The sequence below is a fragment of the Podarcis gaigeae genome (genome assembly GCF_964106915.1).
Source record: "Podarcis gaigeae genome assembly, chromosome: 4".
Taxonomy (NCBI): Eukaryota; Metazoa; Chordata; class Lepidosauria; order Squamata; family Lacertidae; genus Podarcis; species Podarcis gaigeae.
This window is the reverse complement of record NC_139677.1, coordinates 65,607,898-65,630,548: the sequence shown is the minus strand read 5'-3', so window position 1 is coordinate 65,630,548 and position 22,651 is coordinate 65,607,898. Positions and strand designations below refer to the sequence as shown.

The 22,651-nt window shown below is 43.0% G+C and overlaps 1 protein-coding gene across 1 annotated transcript in view; it reads right to left on the bottom strand.

Annotated features, from left to right (window-relative positions):
• Positions 1-22,633, bottom strand: part of LOC310842814 (uncharacterized protein) — a gene marked incomplete at its 3' end in the record, with an annotated part of 217,824 nt that extends 195,191 nt beyond the window's left edge. Inside the window, exons 1-2 of the mRNA XM_083734952.1 lie at positions 22,528-22,633; positions 21,847-21,886 (exon numbers count right to left, since the gene is read on the bottom strand). Of these exons, the coding sequence (XP_083591078.1) occupies positions 21,847-21,886; positions 22,528-22,602 (115 nt within the window). The 5' untranslated portion in view covers positions 22,603-22,633. The remainder of the gene's footprint in view (positions 1-21,846; positions 21,887-22,527) is intronic.
• Between the last annotated feature and the right edge of the window lie 18 nt (positions 22,634-22,651).

Below are 22,651 nucleotides of genomic sequence, written 5' to 3'. Positions count from 1 at the left end.
CCCATGTCTCACTCACAGGTAGAAAATAATTCCCTCTATTTCTGATGTTCTGGTGCTGTCACTTATGTAGCTAAAAGAGGACGGTGGCAGCAGGGTTGGAGGAACCCTGAGGTTTGTCAAAGATCAGGAAAGAACATTTGGGGGGAAACCAAGATGCTGATCAACAGGGGAATGGCTGTAGCTCAGTGCTAGAGCATCTTCCCTGCATGTAGAAGTTCCCAGGTTGAGTCTCCAGCATCTCCAGGTAGGACTGAGAAAGATTCCCTGCATGAAAACCTGGAGAGCCACAGCCAATCAGTGTTAAACAGTACTGACCTAGCTGGAACAATGGACTGACTCAGTGTAGGGCAACTTCTTATGTTCTGAAACACGGACCGAGGATAGTCAGTGGCCAGAGAATGCTGACTGGGGTGGGTGCAAGAGGGTGGACAAGAGAATGGAATGAGGTCTAGCAGAGAAGGTCTTGGCTGGCAAACAGGAAGAGCAAATGGGAGCACAACACACTGCAATGTTTTATTGCCTCTCCTACTTGTATGAAATTCCAAACTCACCAGGAAAGCAAATATCTGTTTGACAGGACACTAGACTAAAATGCTATGAGTGGAAATAAACAAAGCTTTCAATCATCTGCATCTCCTCCCTACAACCATTAAATTATGGCCATTTTAAATTGACCGATAGATGGCAGTATCATACCCCTTTTTGTCCTACCAGACACATTCTCCGTTCAACAGTTGCACTAGAACCCTTTGCTATGTATCTTCTTTTCTCATTAATCTTTTGTTACAACTGTCCAATCTTCATTTTTGTCCAGCTTATGCTTCTGCACTCTCGATTCTTTATATCATTTTTTAAAGGCCTCTGAATTACTGGGAGTTTGGATAAACACAAGCAACCCCTGTAACATTTTCACAATGGCATCACATTAAAAGGGGGCCTTTAAGCCTACCTATGCTACATTTATCCATGTGGGGTATATTCATGTGTTATCTACATGGGATCCTGCATAGGAGAGAAACCTGGAGAGTGCCAGTTGTTACTCAAAGGGCGGTTTCTGTCGAACAAAAGCCATGCATTCAAATTCAAGATGCTGTAAGTACAAATAATGGTTAAGCCATCACATTTCAAACAGCCTTAAATGTATTTTTGTGCGTGTGCTCACAGCTGGTAGCTTTTACACAGAATAAAGCACATATGTCTTTGGGTAGCATTATGGAAGGTAGGATACAAATGTAATGAAACCTTTTTAAAAGGTACAAAGGTATTTATATATGTGTGCATGAATCAAGGCACATCCTTGATTCTTTGTTGTTGCCCCACAACTGCATTCGTCAACTACACAGGCCAGTCAGAAGGGAGTTTCAGGACAAGACTGAACCATGCCTTGTATGGATTGGATAAATACATTTAATAAGCCCAAATGGACCTTGAGTGGACATGTCCTAAGAGCTGATTCAAACAGCCACTTTAAAAAAATGTTTTTCTTGAAAATATTTTCCTACATTTTTCTGAGAAAAGAAATTAACAAAAGAGAACAGAAACACGATAGGAAGAATACAAGGTCAGTATATCACTACAGGGGAATGTGGTTTTGCAATTTAATCATAAACAAATGGCACTACACAGTTAAGTCAGTCTGATCAGAATGAAGTGCTTCATTATCCACGAATGAGACAAGTGCATATCAATCATCTATACAAGAGTTCAAGTCTATAGTTTCTAGCTCCTGCTTGTTTTCTTGTGTACTGAACTCATTAAGTCCATTTTGTGACTGACTCAGAATGCATCTGTGCTGGAAAGAGCCTACTCAAAAGGGGTGGTGAATACCAGCTTTTGCCACATGAGGGCTCATTCAGCATATTCACATTACACAGGGCCAGCTCAGCCAATTTTGCAGCCTGAGGCGAAATAAGAAGGTACTGTTCCACCCACTCCTGGCCCAAGCCTTGCTTACTGAGGTTACACAGCTGTGGCAGCTTACCGCTGTCACACGACCCTGACATGGGCACTGCCCTGCAGGACTCTGCTGCCCATAATGGCTGCTTCAGTCTGCTTCATGGGTGGTCCTGACTATGCCCAGTTAATGTGGGAGGAAGATAGCACCACTGTACCCATCACTAATATGAACATCCGGTCTCAGTGTAAAGCCCTCCTCCCCAATTTAGAAATTGCACACTGTGCTCAAGTACATTTGGCATGCAAGCCCCCTTGGTGTATGTGCATCTGGAGTAATAATAACAATTTCATTATTTATACCCCACTCATATGACAGGGTTGCCCCAGCCTGTGAATTCTGTAAGGGCTCTTGGAGTGGATCAGTGTGTGCACCCCTTAAAGTCCTCTTTGACTGAGTCAGCTGTTTGGGAGGATGAGGATGCTGAATTCAGGGCCCTATTTTCCTTCTGCCCTGGCAGGTGATGGGCACCATTAGAGCTTACCGGCAGAGATCTGTGTGCACGGCAGAGTGTGAATAGCTGATGCTGTACACAAGGATATATGGATTGGAGCCCTGAACTACTGAGAATTTGTCTTTTCAGCCAAGATCCGATCAGGTGTTTCTCCTCATGATTTACATACACTACTTGAAACTCTATAAGTGTCTATATTTGTGAGTGGAGCCTCCTGTAAATTTATTGCTCTAGGCATCCTCCTGCCAGAATTAAATTGTATTTGCTAGTTTTTATTGCCTGTTCTGGTCATAAATCTGTGGCCTAGTCATTCTGGGCATTGTCTATCACTGTTGCTCACACTTTTATTACAGGTTGGGGATTATTATTATTATGATTTCTTTACAGTAATTCTGACAGAGCCTTAACTTGTGCAGGCTTGCACCTATAAAATTTATATCTTTGATATAAAAACCTGTACTTAATAAGCTTGTTACACATTGACAGTCTTATTGCAATCTCTCTCTGCCAATATATTCTATTGCAGCCCTTCTTGTTTCTAGAAGTGTATTTTATTTTCAAGCAGTATAGCTCCAGTAGTATTAATGGGGGTACATGTATGAATTCTGTGTGGATTTATAACTGGCAGGGCACTGGCCAGCTCCAAGGATGTGCAGTGCTGTAAATGGTGCTTCTCTGGCTCAGAGGCAGTGGCAAAGCTCAAAGCCCCCTGCATCCTCATTACTAAGTCTATTTGGCGGCCTTCTTGAACGCAGCCATCTAATCACTTGGTAGCACAAACCATTCTTTTTATATGGGTTATAAAGGCAGGAAACATCTGTGAAAAAGCAAGTGATGGATCTGCCGATAAACAGAAGAGCAAGCTTCAAGTACTAGAATTAAAATGCGCAATTGAGGCATTCCATGGTGTAAAATGTAATTTGTGGGATGTAACAGTTGGGCCACAACACCATTAACTTGAGCAAGCATCAGGTTTTGAAGACTGAAGCGATACCTAATTTTATTATGAGTCTGGGTAGATAAAGCAACTATTGCAGTTGGTACTTGCAAACAGGATACCAGATGGGAATATACTCCTCCTCTTGTTTTTTTTTTTAAATTTTCATTGTCTCAGTTTTGGATTTGGAAGGGATTTCATTTAGGCAACCCAAGAAAAAATGGGTTGTGTTCAACTAAGTGTTACTCAGCATAGACCTATTGCAATTAATGCACCATGACTACTCAACACCATCAATTTCAATTGGTCCAGTTTGAGTGATACTTAATTGAATACAACCCAACATTTGGATTGTTTGCATTCCTGCATCTCTTTAATATAAGAAAGAGTGAAGGGGTCAGTATAGTCAGCACACATGATATCACAATCTGTGCATTAATTTTTGATTTCCTCATACAGAACCATACATGAAGCCTCATTAGACAGGTACAAGTGTTGTTGTTTTTTGCAGTTACACAGAAATGTTGTTGTGTCTGTTGATAGATACAGGTCACATCCGCTCCATACATTTAAAGCACACAGCTTCCTGCAAAGAATCCTGGGAACTGTAGTTTGTTAAGGGTGCTGGAGTTATAGCTCTGTGAGGGGTATACTACAGCCACATGGGAAACTGCTAGTTATCTATAGCATATTCCCATATGTCGGAATAATTTTACCAGACTCCATCCCCAATCATAAATCTGGAGAAGCAGAGGCATGATAAACATCTCACCATATGGGTGGCTACTGCAGGCAACAAACTTCCTGTCCACAGCAGGCAGTCACCATCTGGCAAACAGTCAAGAGACCGCCACTATCCTTGTGTGGACCTGCCACAGCTCCAGAATAAATGAAAGCTGCATGCCTCCAATCATCGACATTGGATTCATTTGGCTCCACTGGCATCCAGAATCGCCAAATTCCATAGCACAACATTGCTCTTTGTCCCTGCTACTTTCCTGCTACTTCCTTGCATATTGGTCCCATGTACGAAATCATTTAGCACGCAAACAAAGTGCTGAATATAATTAAGCATGGATTTCTGTGAGTAGTTTTAAACAAGCCTACTTGTGGCTTTATCTGCTCCGCTCTTAAGCTTGTCAGCATTAGCATCTGTCATTTTTATACTCATTTATAGGGAATTTCCTTGTTGTACATCTATCTGGCTGCATCCGTACGATTAGAGTAGGAAATGAAGTGAAATTTGCATTTGTTTTTACACAAAAAAAGGCTTCTTCCAAAAAAAAATATGATTTTAATAAACTGCAAATGTGCAAATACACGAGCCCTGTTGTTTTCTTTATCCAAACATACATTCTTGGCCCAGAAAATCAATGCTGAAAATTATTTTGAGTTCTTCAAACATCCATGTGCTTATTATTAATATATATGCAATGCATATCATACAGATTAGTAACAGGCTGAGTGCTGAGTGAGTGAACAAGGGTGTTAAGTTAAAACTACACAGCAGAAGATTGGCAAGAACAGGTGCGTCCTTGAATGGATTACAATGAAGTAAGTCTGAAAACAAAATCCCTTTTCTTAAAGCCTCGTGTTGATCCTGTAGTGGACCCTTCACAGTTCTCCCAATATCCAAATAGTCTGAAAGGACACTGAGTGCAATGGAGCTTATTTGTGTTTCTGTTATTTTTTTAAACCATTTTTACTCTACCTTTCCCATTGTTCAAGGGCAAAGTAAAGGTAAAGGTACTCCTGACTGTTAGGTCCAGTTGCAGACGACTCTGGGGTTGCGGCGCTCATCTCTCTTTACTGGCCGAAGGAGCCGGCCTTTGTCTGCAGACAGCTTCCGAGTCATATGGCCAGCATGACTAAGCTGCTTCTGGTGAATCAGAACAGCGCATGGAAACGTCGTTTACCTTCCCGCCGGAGCGGTACCTATTTATCTACTTGCACTTTGACATGCTTTCGAACTGCTAGGTGGGCAGGAGCTGGGACCGAGCAATGGGAGCTCACCCCGTCGTGGGGATTCAAACCGCTGACCTTCTGATCGGCAAGCCCTAGGCTCTGTGGTTTAGACCACAGCACCACCTACATCAAGGGCAAATGGCAGAGCAAAAAATGGTCCTTTTCTCACCACCCCATTTGCAGGTGGTAAAAAACTGGAATGGGATATGAAATTGAATACAGTGGTACCTCGGGTTACATATGCTTCAGGTTACAGATGCTTGAGGTTGCAGACTCTGTTAACTCAGAAATAGTACCTCGGGTTAAGAACTTAGCTTCAGGATGAGAACATGTGGCGGCAGCAGGAGGCCCCATTAGCTAAAGTGGTGCTTCAGGTTAAGAACAGTTTCAGGTTAAGAATGGACCTCCAGAACAAATTAAGTACGTAACCAGAAGTACCACTGTATTCTCCAGTGGGATTTTTTTTTTTTGGGGGGGGGGGGTTCTTTGTCACAACCTCAAGTGATAGCAATGACAAAGGTGTTGGTGGACTGGTGCCATTTTGTATCCCATACAATGCTACAGAGGTAACATTTTCCCAGGGCATCATGGGAAATAATTGTAATTCTGTGGCGGTTGCCAGTTTTCCCCACAATGCTGCTGAATGGCATTAAGAGTTGTATCCAATGAAGTTGTACAATTAACACAAAGACTTTTGCCTACGCAGTGGCATGTATTCTTCCTCTCCTCTCCTGTGTGTCCCCTAAAATCTGTTCTGGATTTCCTTCCAACTATCTGGAGCAGATTTGGGTGGGCAATGGGGGGTGCACAAGGAGACAGATGAAGTTGCATAGTCTGAGGTATTGTGAGAGGATACAAAATGATGCTGTCCCACCTGTCAAATGAGGAAGAAAAGCCACATAGCTCCTGCTAGTTGTGACCGCCCCCCTGAACCCCACCATATAAGATTTTTTGGTGAAAAAACTTTTCATATGTGTGTCCATGGGTGGGGGGGGATGGTATTGTTGGCCCCTCACTCGTCTGAGAATTTTGAGCTTATTTCTGATATAATGCTTCTCTGCTTGGTTCTGTAAATCAAAGATAACTGTGGGCTGGTTTCATACTAACATTTGTCATCTGCAAATCTGCAGGTGAGAGAACATAAGAAGCTTGTTTCGTTTCATTTTTTGCCATGCAGGTTCTCTCTTGTTCAGATTTCTTCAGCAGTTTTGTTGAAGATGTTTTTACTGCTGCTGCAATGTTACTATATTTCAGTCAGAAAATTCAGGGATGTATAACTGATTTTGCAACTTGCCTTGCGTGGTTCCATGTTTAAATTATAAAGGTAAGATCTAAATGATTTTAATAAAGAAATATATATACATAAACACATCCCCTGGAAATTTAGGCACACCTATGCTCTGAAATGAGATAAAATGGTTAATGATTGGCATAGGCCTCTCACTTTATTCTGCCAATGCATTCGCCTTTTGACAGGGTTTCTCAAGCTGTCCACCATCTGGGTGCTACTCAGCCATCTTGGCTGTCCAGAATTCCAAATGAATGGAGGCCCACCTACAACCAAATGTCCACACATTTTGCAACTCCAGTATGATTCATTATTGTATAGGAAATTTGTTACAATATCAGTATGATCAGACAATGATTTCTATTTTAATTCCAACTTTCGCTATGGTATCTCAGCTGCTTGAATTTGCCATGTGAAAGATTCTGAAAACTGAGTATGATATATGTATACACACACACACATTTCTATAATCTTTATGTTTTCCCAGTTATTGCTGTTGGGTTTTTTATGATTCTGGGTAATACACAGCCTGGAGTATGACGTTAGTTTGTGACTCATGCCTTTGCTTGTTTTCTTCTGCTCTCCGGGGGTTGTATTGGTGATGCACAGTTAAGGTAGGAGGTTGAGCTTTTCATCATTAGCACACCCAACCTGTTTATTTTATTCTATTTTATTTTTTAAAGATGAATAAACTTGCCAGCATCAATATCCAGCAACATTTCAGATCTGCCAAACTGGAGGTAGAGAATCCAAAACAGCAGATGCAGGTAGTGTTGGTCACTGTGACAACTGGACCATCCTGGTATGGAGGTGAACCAAGAATAGTCCATATTTTGCTGTGTGTAGGAATGATGACTCCTCAATTCCTATCACAGTTCTGGTGAGCTGATTTTGGCAAGTCTCCATCTTCATCCTGAAGGCAGAGTGGGGACTTGGGTGGTGTCTTGCCAAATGCAAGGTGGTTCTTTTAAATTGAGATTCAGAAGTAATACAAAACACAAGTGAGTGAGAAGATTAAAGGTTTTGTTCTAAACAGCAAGCAATATATATACCAAGCAAGCACTTCAATCTGTCACTTGGAAGCCCTCAAGAAGTGGCGAAGTGACACCCCCAAGTAGCCTCAGTTTGCAAGGCCGTCAGTCCATGCACTAGCTTCTCAAAAACTCTGCCCACAACCATCTGATTTATAGTTAGCTAGCCTGTGTGGCTTGCCTGACTGGCTACATGCAGATCATTCATTGGCCACACCTTCCCAATGCCTCACATTCTCAAAATAATGTCCAACATCAAAGAAGGTGTTCCTCCCAATTGATTAGGACATTAAAGGTGTTCTCATGCCATCAAAGAACTTAAAAGTGCTCAGGGAGGGGGAAGGAACAGAGGCAGGAAGAGTAATCATGTCAGATCACCAATTCCTCAAAATATAATTTATCTTCCAAGTAGATTGCCCATACTGGTGGTAGTATTGGATGGTCAACAGCAGCAGCATGATGGAAGGACGGAAGGAAGGAAGGAAACTACAGTAGCCCTGAAACTGAATAACACTTTTTAAATTCATTGCAGCCTCTAGGAGCTCGTGACCAGGATTTGTAATCAGAGGCGTTCACAAGGGCATTTTGAGGAAGAGGCCAGGAGTGCTGTCTCACAGTGTATGTTGGATCAAGATGCATGGACAGTGAGGGAGCTGCTGCAGTGACCTCTAAAACCCATGCCATGTTTGTCTTCCTGCCTGAGATAGTGCAAAACTAGACCTGCAGCAATTGCAAGCCGGCTGCCTCGCTGCAAAAGACAGTGCAGCAACTTGAGGCCAGACTACCCACGCTTTATGCTACTAGGAAAGATGAAGAATTTCTTGATAAAGCCTAGTGGACTGTCCTGGAACAGCCACACAGGTAGGTGCCCCTAGGGAGGAGGAAGATCTCCCATTACCGGAGATGAACCCCTGGAGGAACGTGACACACAGAGGCAGGACTGTCAGGAGCCCTGCTGTGCCACTGGAGTTGCAGAATCGATCCCCTGCCTTCACCTTGAGCACTGATTCTGGACCAGAGGAGCAAGGACAGCAGTTGCAGACCTCAAAATACACCAAGGTGACTATGGAAGCTATGGTATACAGAACTATTCCTGCCACTCCTCAGATAAGGAAGAGATATCTAGTGGTGGTAGGTGACTCTTTACTGAGGGGGACAGAGGCAGCAGTGTGCGTTAGCATTCTCTAACACTGTGACATTCCATATGAATAATAATAATAATAATAATAATAATAATAATAATAATAATAATAATTTATTACTTATACCCCACCTCCCCAGCCAATCTGGGCGGCTTACAACAGGATATTAAAAACACAATAAAGGATCAGACATTAAAAACTTCATTAAACAGGGGTGCCTTCAGATGTCTTCTAAAAGTCAGATACAGCGGACACTCGAGTTGCGGACATGATCCATGCAGGAGGCACGTTTGCAACCCACAGCGTCGGCAACCCGCAGTGCCGTGTCTGCACATGCACAAAACGTGATTTAGTGCTTCTGTGCATGTGCAAAGCGTGATTTAGTGTTTTTGCACATGCGAGCGCCGAAACCCAGAAGTAACCCGTTCCTGTACTTCTGGGTTTTGGTGCGTCTGTATCCCGAAAACATGCAGCCTGAAGCGTCTGTAACCCGAGGTATGACTGTAGTTGTTTATTTCCCTGACATCTGATGGGAGGGCGTTCCACAGGGCAGGTGCCACTACCGAGAAGGCCCTCTGCTTGGTTCCCTGTAACCTCACTTCTCACAGTGAGGGAACCGCCAGAAGGCCCTCGGTGCTGGACCTCAGTGTCCAGGCAGAACGATGGGGGTGGAGACGCTCCTTCAGATATCCTGGGTCAAGGCCATTTAGGGCTTTAAAGGTCAGCACCAACACTTTGAATTGTGCTTGGAAATGTACTGGGAGTAGCCAGATCCGAATGAACCCATTTGTGTTCACCTTTCACAAAGTGGGCAACATATGAGAAAAAGAGCTGGTATAAATAAATGCAGTTTAGTATGCATCTGAACAGAACAATTAGGTCAGTGATTCAGAATACAGGAACTGTAAAGTTCAGGCAATAAATAAATAAATAACATTAGTTTACATGACATTAGCCACACCATTTTATCAGCAATGAATCACATATTCTATGATAAAGAAAAAGTCATCCGGTCATCTGTTGTGCACTATCTGTTGCTGACGTTTGGACCCACCACATTCAAGGTTGTGCTGACAATGTCCAGCAGAATCAGTAGCCCTAGAAACAGTGAGCCTGTCTGAAAAGTGTGTCATCGTCCTGGCCCCGAGTCCCTCATGTTTCTCATACATCTTCATCTCTCTTCTTTGTGAGAACAAAGATGACCAGATGGATTGAAGGACGAATCTCTTCTATCTTTAACAGCAGAACTATGTGCAGATGTGACTTTTGCCAAGAGAAAAGCTTATCAGGAAAGCTGCTTTTCATAATTCAAAACTGGCTTGTTTGCTCAGCCATGTATGTGCGTGGTTTCCCTCCTATGTGCGTATAAGTTTTATAGAATTAGATCATTTGTCTCTAAATGTCATATATAATCATTTGCTACAGTTTCGAGTTAGAAATCCGGTCCAGGAAGATAACCGACTCAAAAGCAATCTCTCTATTTCTCTCTCACACTCTAGCTTGGAGTTAAAACATACTTGTACCACCACGGCACCCTTGACATTTGAGTAGCTTTATTCTGCCATATGGTAACATCTAGCTCAGTGATGCCATCCATATATTTGCTGTACTACAACTCCCACCATCCCCTACCACTGGCTATGCTGGCTAGGGCTTATGGGAGCTGGTGTCCAAAACACCTAGCCGACACCACATTGGCTACCCCAGATCTACTCCAGTTCCATTAAGCTGGCAAAATTGTTGCCTAGTGGAACGTTAGATCCAGAACCTTGTTGTAATTATTCAGCCTCAGTCAACGCAAGCATCATATTCATTTGTCTTCCTCTATAGCTTTGGAATTATCTCCATCAATTCTGAGGTTATCAAATGGGAATTTGAAGCTTTCAAACATATGCTCAGAGATCAGCTCTTTAAGCTATGCAATAACTCAAGGATGTCATCATCATATCTAAGCACCCTGAGCATAATTTCTGATAGAAACATCATCAAGGTGCCAGAAAGCCTTTGGCAACTGAATACAATTAAAATATTTTAAGCAGTCAATCCAATTAGCAACAAACAACTTGCTAGATCCAGTGATCTCGGAGGACTAGGAACTGTGTTGTATGCTTGAGAGTAGAAAAGGAACACTCACTTTGAATGAAATATGCTCTGGGGATAAAACCAGATGTGATGTTGGAAGATGGCGCATGAGCAGATCTCCCTGAAGGTTTTGAAAAGGTAAAAAACCACAGTGCCCCCTGAATTAATTCAGGGCTGCAATATTTGGAAGGAGGGTTAAGCATATTCACCAACACCATTTCCTCAGTTCAAATTGTCCAACCCTCCCCAAAGTTGCTGTCACATCTGCAGAGGAAAACATACAGGTTCTATATATTGATAACAGTATGTTTTCTCCAATGAGACAGCTTAAAACTCCGCAGAGAATTTAACCTGGGGAAAGGGTGTGTGATTCGGATTCCTTATCAGGATCTAGCCTCACAGGCCAAATTTGACAGGTGGATGAGACTGCTCATCTGTAGTCACCTGATGTCACAATGATGTACAGGTAACTCAGATCGTACACAGGCATTGCATTCCTGGTCATCGTGCGTATATGCACAATCTCATAAAAGCCAGAACTCCCCATATTATGTTTTTATATGTGTTGGAAGCTCCCCGCAGTGGCTGGGGCAACCCAGCCAGATGGGTGTGGTATAAATAATAAATTATTATTATTATTATTATTATTATTATTATTATTATTATATCATAAAAATCCTAGAAAACCTTAACAAACCACTTTTTAAAATAGTGCACTTACCAGTGAAGGAGGAATGGGACTTTCAGTCTTCATCTTCATCTTCATCTTCCTCCCCCTTCTCCTTGCTGGATGCTACTGCTGTGGTACCTCTGGTTACACACGCTTCAGGTTACATACGCTTCAGGTTACAGACTCCGCTAACCCAGAAATAGTACCTCGGGTTAAGAACTTTGCTTCAGGATGAGAACAGAAATCGTGTGGCAGCAGCGCGGCAACAGCGGGAGGCCCCATTAGGTAAAGTGGTGCTTCAGGTTAAGAAGAGTTTCAGGTTAAGAACAGACCTCCGGAATGAATTAAGTACTTAACCTGAGGTACCACTGTACAGATTATATGAGGCCCAGGGGTTTTGACCTGTAGCCAGAAGAAATGTTTGGATGTGGTTCAGATCCAGAGGTAGGTTGCCTGGGCACATCTGCTGCTGGTGGTGGTATCTTTGTGAGGAATATGATGATTGCCAGCTGCTGCTATTGTCTCTTGAGCTCATCAAACATTTCCTTGTATGGTCTCAGAGTGTCTGCAGTCCCACAGATGATTTTGAGGCTGCATTTCATGTGTTGGTATTAAGTTTTGGTTTAAACTAAAATAGTAGGTATTTTAAAAAAGAGAGTTCTCTCGATGACAAGATCCAGGTTTGGGGCAAGTACTCTTGGTAAGAGAACCCCAGCAGAGATTTAAAATCACAAAATATACAGTAAAGTAAAGCCTTGAAATATATGCTATTGAACCTTTAAAATATGCCCTTCTAAGTTGTTTCCAAAGTTCCCCTCTTCCTTTAGCATAGAAAGAGACCACACATTTGGTAAGTTAAAAATGGTTTGCTTACAAACTCTTCAAAGGTCAGATTCATGTGCTTTTCCACACAGCTTTCAGAAAACACAGGCAGTAAAGCTTAGGTTGCAAAGTGGTTAATGTTTCTAAATTATTTGTACAGAAACACAAAGCTGGCTTTGTAGAAAAGCTAAGTGGTCTGAGTTTGGAGTAACCAGCCCAGACCACTTTACATTTTGGAGTTCACATGGTAAACTGGGGAAACAATAGACTCCCTCCCAAGGTGAGGGGGGAGTGACCTAGCTAAGCCTGGCAGAACAGTTTATGGCATTAACCCCTTCATGCAGTAATTAGACTTCAGCATGCTGGTTATATAAGGCTGTTTATTCCACACCATGGAGGGGGGCAGTTCATTTGTGCACTTTATGACTTGGAAGAGTTGAGAATATTTGTGCAGCTTCCTTACCATTAATCTACCACCTCCCAAAATCATCATCAGCATCAGCATCAGGATTGTTTTTCTTCCTATACAAATAAGTATTCTTACGTCTCGTCTCTTGTCTCCTCTCGACTTGGAATCAGTACAAGTTGTGAAATGAATCAATAGCCCTGAATACAGATTTACCTGCTGCTGAGCACCATAAAATGTTCACTATATGCTCCAGAAATACGTACTGGTGGTACTCCACATTAATTTCCTCCTTTCTCCTTTCTCCTCTCCTCATACTAGTAAGAATGGAAACTTCAGCATCTTTCAGGCTTTTAGTATAAGGACCCCTAGAATAGAATAACATTATACTTAATAACATCCTGCAAACCACTTTGGAAGCTGGTCTTGTTTCATAACATGATGCGTCAGTGCCCAGGCACCATGGTGATGGTAAGTGCCTAGGTCTGACCTTTATGGTATTATTTGTGGGTAAAAATGCATTTATGTCAGTGGAGCTGGTTTTGAGTTGCAGTGGTTATCAACATAGAAAAAAATGTTTTCATCATCATTTCAACCAGTGTTTCTAATTTCTAAACTAAGAGCCCGTTGCAGAAGACCTTGGATATTTTGTTGAATAGTCACACACACAAATATGTACACATCTGCTGGAGGATTCTAGGTATATTAATAACTTTGGGGAGCACATGGGAAGGTGTTTTTTTTTTTACTGTGGTGACTCACTAACCTTTTCATGGTGCTGTACCTTGGCACTGAAAAATATGAATTCTCCACAGCTCAGAGGGACATCTGAACCCCCTGGGGTCTCTCTATTGCCTCAGAAAGAGCTGGCGTAGCTGGCACATTAACAGCATTTGATTCCCACATGAGAATGGGTGGATCAGCTGTTGTCCATCGACACAAGATGGTTCACCTCATTGCCAGATTTAGGGAGGTGTGGGCAATTCCCCCGCACAGGGTGCCGAGCTGACAGGGTGCAATTTGTTGTTGTTGTTGTTGTTGTTGTTACAGTCAAACCTCAGTTGTCAAACGTAATTCATTCCGGAGGCCCATTCGGCTTCCGAAATGTTCGACACAGCTTCTGATTGGTTGCAGGAGCTTCCTGCACTCAAGTGGAAGCCACGTCGGACACTTGGCTTCCAAAAAACATTTGAAAACCGGAACGATTACTTCCGGTTTTTGGCATTCGGGAGCTGAAACGTTCCAAAATGGAGGTATTTGGGAGCCAAGGTTTGACTGTACAGTGGTACCTCTGGTTGCGAATGGGATCCATTCCAGAGGCCCGTTTGCAACATGAGCAGAACGCAACCCGCGTCTGCGGATCGCAATTCGCCGCTTCTGCACATGATGTCATTTTGCATGTCTGCACATGCACGAGCGGTGAAACCCGGAAGTAACCCTTTCCGGTACTTCCGGGTCACTGTGGGATGCAACCTGAAAATGCTCAACATGAAGTAAACATAGCATGAGGTATGACTGTACCTATATTTATATGGGCACGTACTCAAAGTTAGGCCCTGGTAGGATAGGCAATTGAGTTGTGCACAGAACAGAAGGTGGAGGGAGGGGAGAGATATTTAGGAATGAGCACCAAATTTTGCCTTTGCTCAAGGCACCATATTACTAAAGTCTGGCCCTGGTTTTCCTGCCCCTGCTTCCATTTGTCCTCCTGTTCTTAGGCATGTATGTTTCACTCAGCTGAAACATCCTATGAGTGCACAGAGCTGTTCCACTTAGACAGAGCCCTCTTCTGCAGCCTTCTGCTGCTTAGCTTGGCTTGTTCTACTTTCTCCTTTTTTGCTATGTAAGAAAAAAGATCCAGTAAAAGCCTGAAATGCCCACTTGTGCCATAAAGTGCCATCTTCTCTTAAGAGTGCTCACCCACTATATGCTCTTAACTGGAGAGCTGGATCTAATAGTTCTCCATATTCCTAATGCATCTTCTTGTGTTAACTTTGTATGTAGGTCATTGTGTGGCAGACTAATGCATGCATACATAAACTTCTGTTTGTTCATTTTCCAACCAGGATCTGGGAACTTTTCTGGTTGTGTTCGTCTTTGTTTCTGGAAGTGATGGGACAGTTCAAGCCCAGTGGCACATGCTGTTTTAGGTGCCATAGGGACAGAAGGGGAAGAAGTAGTAGCCTGTGGTGACAGTGGTTTGCTAATTGGGGCAATGCCTGCATAAGAAACAAAAGAGGTCCCTGATTTTACAGCACCCAACAGGGCCAGTCCTACCATTGGGCAGAGTAAGGCAGCAGTCTCAAATGGCAATGGTGCAGGGTGGAACAGGCAGCAGCAGTAGCACGGTGCTGGGGGGCACAGTGGTGTTCATGTAGGCTGCTCTGTGCCCCTAAAGCTAGCCTGCTGCACTAAGATGGGTTGTCCTGTCATCACTGTGTAAGATTCAGCTGCAAGCATGGTTGGCTTTTGCACATGGAATAGGGAAATGGACACCATCTTGTTTGCCTCCAGCAGCAAAATCTTTTGAGCTGCCCTGGCAGTCAAAGCCAAGCTGAGAGATTTGTACATTTTTTCTCCCATTAATGCACCAATTTATTGCAATTTATTTCCCACTGGCTGAAGGATCATGCCTTATTTTTATGTGGGTCATGTTAAGGGGTGTGGGGTGGAACACTTTGATTTATTCATCCAACCACTACTTGCAGGAGCAAATGGATCAGCATGAGGTACGACCTCTCATTCTTGGATCACCAAGTTGTCCTTTTGCTTTTCATGTATGTGTGTGTTAGATCACACCTTTAATTAAAAGTACCTGCTTTCCTTTAAAAAAAAAATCTCACTGCCACCATTTAGTAAAGGTAAAGGGACCCCTGACCATTAGGTCCAGTCATGGCCGACTCTGGGGTTGCGGCACTCATCTTGCTTTGTTGGCTGAGGGAGCCAGCGTACAGCTTCCGGGTCATGTGGCCAGCATGACTAAGCCGCTTCTGGCGAACCAGAGCAGTGCACGGAAACGCCGTTTACCTTCCCGCTGGAGCGATACCTATTTATCTACTTGCACTTTGATGTGCTTTCAAACTGCTAGGTTGGCAGGAGCAGGGACCGAGCAACAGGAGCTCACCACGTCATGGGGATTCGAACCGCCGACCTTCTGATTGGCAAGTCCTAGGCTCTGTGCTTTAACCCACAGCGCCACCCGCGTCCCATTTAGTTTCATATAAATAATAGTTTAGCTCACCAGTTATCACATTAGTCAAGACCGGCCATAACATCTCTGTACCAGCTTTATATTATGCAGGCACATTAAGCAAACTGAGGTGCCCCCACCCAAGTGGAAAATGCTTGTGGGTGAGGAGGATTGTAGCAATCAGCCTTCCATACCTTTTAAGCCCACCTCTGTTCATCCCTCCCTCCCGAACCCCCCCCCCCACACTGCTCCTCTTCCTGAGCCTATTCCAACCCAGGCTGCACAAGTAATTCCTCATGAGTAAATGTAGGGGTGTGTGTGGAGAGGTTGGCAAAGGACACACAGATCTTTCAGGCCTCTCATGACAAGAAAGGGCTTCCCGTTTCAGAACTTATATGTCAGCATGTATAGGACTAGGAGTGTTCACAAATACTTCAGGGGGTGACAGAAGTATTCAGAGCAAGTACTGAATGGGAGAGAAATGCCCAAAGGGGGGGGGGATACAAATATTTTATTAAACTTTGTTCACAGCTAGGCTCTTAATAGAAAGTAAAGGTCAGATTTCCACACTTTCTGGGAGTGAAGTACACCTCACAGAGATAGCGTGGTAGGTGCTATGAACACCACATTTCTTAGAAGATGCTAGTGAAAAAAGGCTTTTTCAAGTGAGAGAGGACTTTGGGCCCAGAACGCATAGCTTCAGATAAGGAGCTCTAGTTTGACCTGGGATTTACATCAGGTTTTGCCTTCTCCCCCATTCTCATTACCATAATTGAACACCCATCTTAAGTCAGATCAGGGCCATTTCAGATTGGACCCCAAATTGAATTGGTGAACATGCACAGCCCTAATAAGTACAATAAGTACAAATAACCTGCTGAATGTTTGGAGACCAAACTATCTGAAGGACCAGCTGCATCTGTATGTGCCTGTGCAACTTTTAAAATCACCCTCATTTGCCCTTCTCTCTGGATCATCATTAGTTTGTTAGCTTTGTGGATACTAGACACAGGTCCTTTTTGGTGTTGGTCCCACAGCTTTGGAATTCCTTTCCCAGGAAACTATGCATGGTCCCACCAGTATTTGCTTTTAAGAAGATCCTGAGGACTCCCTGCCCCACCCTCACTTTTCACTCTGTATTTGGTGGGTGTGTTGCTTCCTGAGTGTACTGTTGTGGCTCATTAATTCATGAGACAGTTTTAGTAAGCGGCAAAGCTGATTTTGTAGGATTTTATTCATCTTTCTGTACAATGCCTTGGAAGTGCTATGCCCTGGAAGGTGGGTTAAAGGTAAAGGTACCCCTGACCATTAGGTCCAGTGGCGGATGACTCTGGGGTTGCTCATCTTGCTCTATAGGCCGAGGGAGCCAGTGTTTGTGCGCAGACCGTTTCCAGGTCATGTGGCCAGCATGACTTCTGGTGAACCAGAACAGCACACGGAAATCCCACTTATCTTTCCACCAGAGCGGTACCTATTTATCTACTTGCACTTGACATGCTTTTGAATTGCTAGGTGTGCAGGAGCTGGGACAGAACAACGGGAGCTCACCCCATCGCGGGGATTCAAACCTCCAACCTTCTGATTTGCAAGCCCTAGGTTCAGTGGTTTCGACCACAGCGCCACCCGCTTCCCGGAAGGTGGGTTAATAAATCTTAATAAGCAAACAAAGAAAAGATCAGGAAACTACACCATCGCTCTCCTGGATCTCATCTAGTTTGACCCCTTAAATAGGACCACAGGACTGAAGAAGTCTCTGGATGCTTTGCAGTGAGAAAAAAGTACATGAAAAACTTCAAAAGCACTTTCTGTTTGGCAGCCCAGTCATTTCTGATCAGAATCAAGACCTGCTGCACCCAATGGGGCTTATTCCCTAGTAAGTGTGTTTAGAATGTTGGCCTTTATTCTTCTATTAAAAAGCAGGTTCAAGTCCTCACATGTCAGGCTTCAAATAAACTCTAGATGTTTGATAAAAGCTAGTGCTTAGTGACAGGGGATAGAACCAGTCCAAATGCTAAATCCCCCCCCCCCCTTTTAGCAGCCAGAACTAGACTCTTAATACTGTAGTAGATACAGAGATATATGAAAGCTCTTTTGCTGCTGTTTCCCTGCATCAATTCCATTTACAAATAACTCAAGGGCTTCTCTCATCTCTCCATTAATGGACTCCCCATCTATGCTGCAGCCTAATGGAAATAAGAAAATAAAGATAAGCAGTGCATGCGCAGAAAGAGCTCCCAGTCCCAGACATTTTCTCACCTTGCTCAAACGTGCTCTGATTGGCATTGTTGTAAAATTGATATAAAATACAATATAAAAGTCTATATTATCTTTCATTCTGAAAGCAACAGCAAGCATCTTTCTATTGGGTTGTAGCTAATGTTAGACATCCTCAAGAGCAGGACCATTGAAATTAACGAGTATGACTAATTTGGGCTTCTTTATTTCTGTGGGTCTACTTTTAAAATTACTAACTCTATTAAGACTAGTAACTTTAATACTCTGCTCTTTTAACAGTGCATTCCTTTAAAAAAAAGACATAAAAATCAATTATCTTAAAGTAGAGCAGAACAGCTGCCTTGGAAAATGATTTGAAAACTGCATTTGGTCTAGAATAGGGTCACAAGATTATTAACTGGAGCTGCATGGCTTGACCATATTACACCAGTGCTACTGCTTTGTCAGCTACAGTGGCTCCCAGGCAATTTTGAGTCTCAATTTGAAGCCCTGAACTGCTTGGGACCAACTTATCTGAAAGATCATCTTCTTTCAACCTGAACATCAAGACCCTCTTGAGAGGACCCTTCTCCAGGTGCTTCTGTCTAATAAATAAGACCGATAAGCAGCAGCATGAGACCTTCTTGGCAGAGGCACCCCAGTTTTGAAGAGCCTTCTTTTTGACAGCACCTCTTTAAAACAGGAAATATTTCACAGTCTGAGTTGGTTTAATGTTTTGTTTTCTAAAAACCTTTTTTTTTTTGCTACAGTTTTGTGCTATGTTGTAATATTACATTGTTTTTTATTTCCTATTTTGCATTGTGATCCACCCCAAGAATTTCTGTTATGCAGCAGCTATATAAATACTGTGATATAAATAAATCATTTATGGGGAAATAAAAAGGGTTTACCTGGTGCCCAAAGACAACATGCAGCACCAGCAAAATGTCTGGGCATAGAGTCCCAAAGCCAGGCCCCAGAGAAGGAAAATGAAATCAGTGGGCATAAGTTACACACTCTGGGATTTTGGGGGGCAAAGGATCAAAGACAGATTGGTCCATTGTTAGAGGAGGGTGGTCGTGTGAGAAGGACCTTTTTCTTTTTAAGAAGGTTGGGTGGGCGGAAACCCTTTTTTCTCCCATTTTCCTTATCTAACTATTCTGTCCTTTCCTTCTTTAACCCTGCAGTGTACCAGATATTAGCCCTATCACTGCATTATACAGGGTGTGTGTTAGAAGCAGAAGGAATTGATATTCTTCTATATTTATCAATAAATTGTATGACTGCAGCATTTTCACAGGAGCTGTCTGTATTTTTGTAACATTTGTTATTAAGTTGTCTGTAGCTGTTTTTGTTTTCAGTACATTGCATATGTTTGTGTGTGTGTGTGTGTAGTCTAAATAAGTAATAAAGTAAGCCTCTTTGCAATTGGGGACCCCAATAAAGCAGGGTCCCCAGCCATTTGGAGATTTCTCCTGATGTTCAAAAGACAATGGATAAAAGTCCTCAAAGGACTTTCCCCCATACAGTGCAGGAAGATCGGGGACTTTTAAATACGAAACTTTCATATGAGTAAAGGCCACCCTATCCTATTCATGCTTCATAGTTGAACAGGGCAAAAATGTCAATAATAAAACTGCATAAAAGCGAGAAAAGCAGCAAATGAGGCAAACAACAATTTTGTGAGAAAACTGATTTTATTTCTGACATTCTAGAATAAAAAATATTAGCTTATATGCTTTTTTATTTTTAAAAAACATTTTATTTCTAACCCTATAATTATAATAAATAAAATGCCAAACATAAAAAGACCTGTAAGATTGCAGCTGCCCTGCACAGAGTAGAACATCACCTGACAGAAATGGGGAAGTGTTTGAGCCTTCTTAAATCACTTAAGTCTTACTGAACTCCCATTCGCTTTCAGTTTTGAGGAATTTACATAACCTTAGCAAAAATGCTCTGATGGCCGTACAAAGGACATATTTGAAAAAGAGGCAGCATTGTTGTTGTTGTTTAGTCGTTTAGTCGTGTCTGACTCTTTGTGACCCCATGGACCAGAGCACGCCAGGCACTCCTGTCTTCCACTGCCTCCCGTAGTTTGGTCAAACTCATGCTGGTAGCTTCGAGAACACTGTCCAACCATCTTGACCTCTGTCGTCCCCTTTTCCTTGTGCCCTTCATCTTTCCCAACATCAGGGTCTTTTCCAGCAAGTCTTCTCTTCTCATGAGGTGGCCAAAGTATTGGAGCCTCAGCTTCACGATCTGTCCTTCCAGTGAGCACTCAGGGCTGATTTCCTTCAGAATGGATAGGTTTGTTCTTCTTGCAGTCCACGGGACTCTCAAGAGTCTCCTCCAGCACCATAATTCAAAAGCAGCAATTCTTCGGCGATCAGCCTTCTTTATGGTCCAACTTTCACTTCCATACATCACTACTGGAAAAACCATAGCTTTAACTATATGGACCTTTGTTGGCAAGGTGATGTCTCTGCTTTTTAAGATGCTGTCGAGGTTTGTCATTGCTTTTCTCCCAAGAAGCAGGCGTCTTTTAATTTCGTGGCTGCTGTCACCATCTGCAGTGATCATGGAGCCCAAGAAAGTAAAATCTCTCACTGCCTCCATTTCTTCCCCTTCTATTTGCCAGGAGGTGATGGGACCAGTGGCCATGATCTTCGTTTTTTTGATGTTGAGCTTCAGACCATATTTTGCGCTCTCCTCTTTCACCCTCAATAAAAGGTTCTTTAATTCTTCCTCACTTTCTGCCATCAAGGTTGTATCATCTGCATATCTGATGATGTTGATATTTCTTCCTGCAATCTTAATTCCGGCTAGGGATTCATCCAGCCCAGCCTTTTGCATGATGAATTCTGCATATGAGTTAAATAAGCGGGGAGACAATATACAGCCTTGTACTCCTTTCCCAATTTTGAACCAATCTGTTGTTCCATATCCAGTTCTAACTGTAGCTTCTTGTCCCACATAGAGATTTCTCGGGAGACAGATGAGAAAGCATACATTATCTTAATTTTGTATGGGAAGGGTTTGTTTAAATTATTCATGTTATGTCCTTATAGATCAGCATAATCTTCAGTCTGAAGTTCTAACAAGTGTGCAACAATGAAAACTTGAATTTGGAAGGTACGAGTTTGGTTCATTGCATTGCACAGATGATGCAGAATTTCAGTTTTGTATATTGAGGACAATGCTACTGTCTCAGTGAGGCCCAGTTGGCACGTGATCATGCCTTAGCATAAACATGTAAACATGATGGCTCCCAGAGTGAAGATCGTGGCTCCAACATCCCTCTCCCAGTCCTGCTATGTTACACTTGGCTAAGTATTACATCTGAACCCGGGCTCACAGAGGAACGATTAGTGTAAACCAGTAACCAACCTTAGCTACAGTCTGTGTTTGGACATAATGCTAAGGCAAAGGGTTGCTTAGCCCTTGGTAGTGCAATAGCAACAAGACTGGCAGGGAGGGAGAAAGCTGCTTCCCCCACTTTTGCTTGTTCACGCTAAACGCTGCTTTGTGTTAGCATGTGCAAACTTGTTCTTGCATTTGGATACAAAATAAGGCTCCTTCCGAGTGCTGCTTCAGAGTTTATATTCTGCTTGCATTCAGTGAAGAACAATGTTGCTTTTTGAAATTACTGTGAAACATTTAAGGGAAGATACTGTATATCATCTCTTACCTCTTTTAATGGCAAGTTTGCAAGCTGAGGAACAGGAATCCTGAACAGGAAAGAAAGATGTTCTTTGGGTAAATGAATACTAAAAATGCCATGCAAAATATCTCCTTATTATGCAGAAATGAGGAAGAAGAAGAGCTTTTCTGGAATTCTTCATAACAGGGCCAGCACACCCATGAGGTAAGGTGAGGCAATCCCCTCAGGTGGCAAGATGCACTGTGGCAACAGATCTGTGCTCCAAGGAATTCATCACCTGTTGCTGCTGCTGCCCTGCTGGCCAATAGGAGGCGCTGCTGGTCTCTTCCCACCCTTGTTCCTGATGCAGATCTTCAACTTAGGTGCCAAAATGTCTTGAGCCTGCCCTGCCTGCTTCATGAGATAGTGCTTTCTTCTGGGGGGGGGGGGGATGCAGAGGGACACATACCCATAAACATTTTGTGAATTTTAGTACTTTTGTCCATTTACTGTATTTATTTTCCCCGATTTGAACTAAAAAATGTTGATTTTCTTGAGTCAAAATGAGACTGCCCCTAAATATATTTTAAGAAAAAAAAGCATTGGCAGGGCTCATATTGTCTAATTAAAACCCTTAATTACAGGGACTCAGGTGAAGGGTCTTTGGCGACCTGCCTACCCCCTTTCCCCCAACACTTTCTTTCACCTCACCTGCAGTGGCACCCTTACCGACCAGGTCCCTGACAAAGCCGCTCTGTAAGCACGACCCCAGTTGCCAAGCTCGCCTCCCCTTCTCCCGCGCATCGGTTGCCTCGCTTTCCCAAACGTCTCCCTCGTTCTCTCCAGGCGCCGC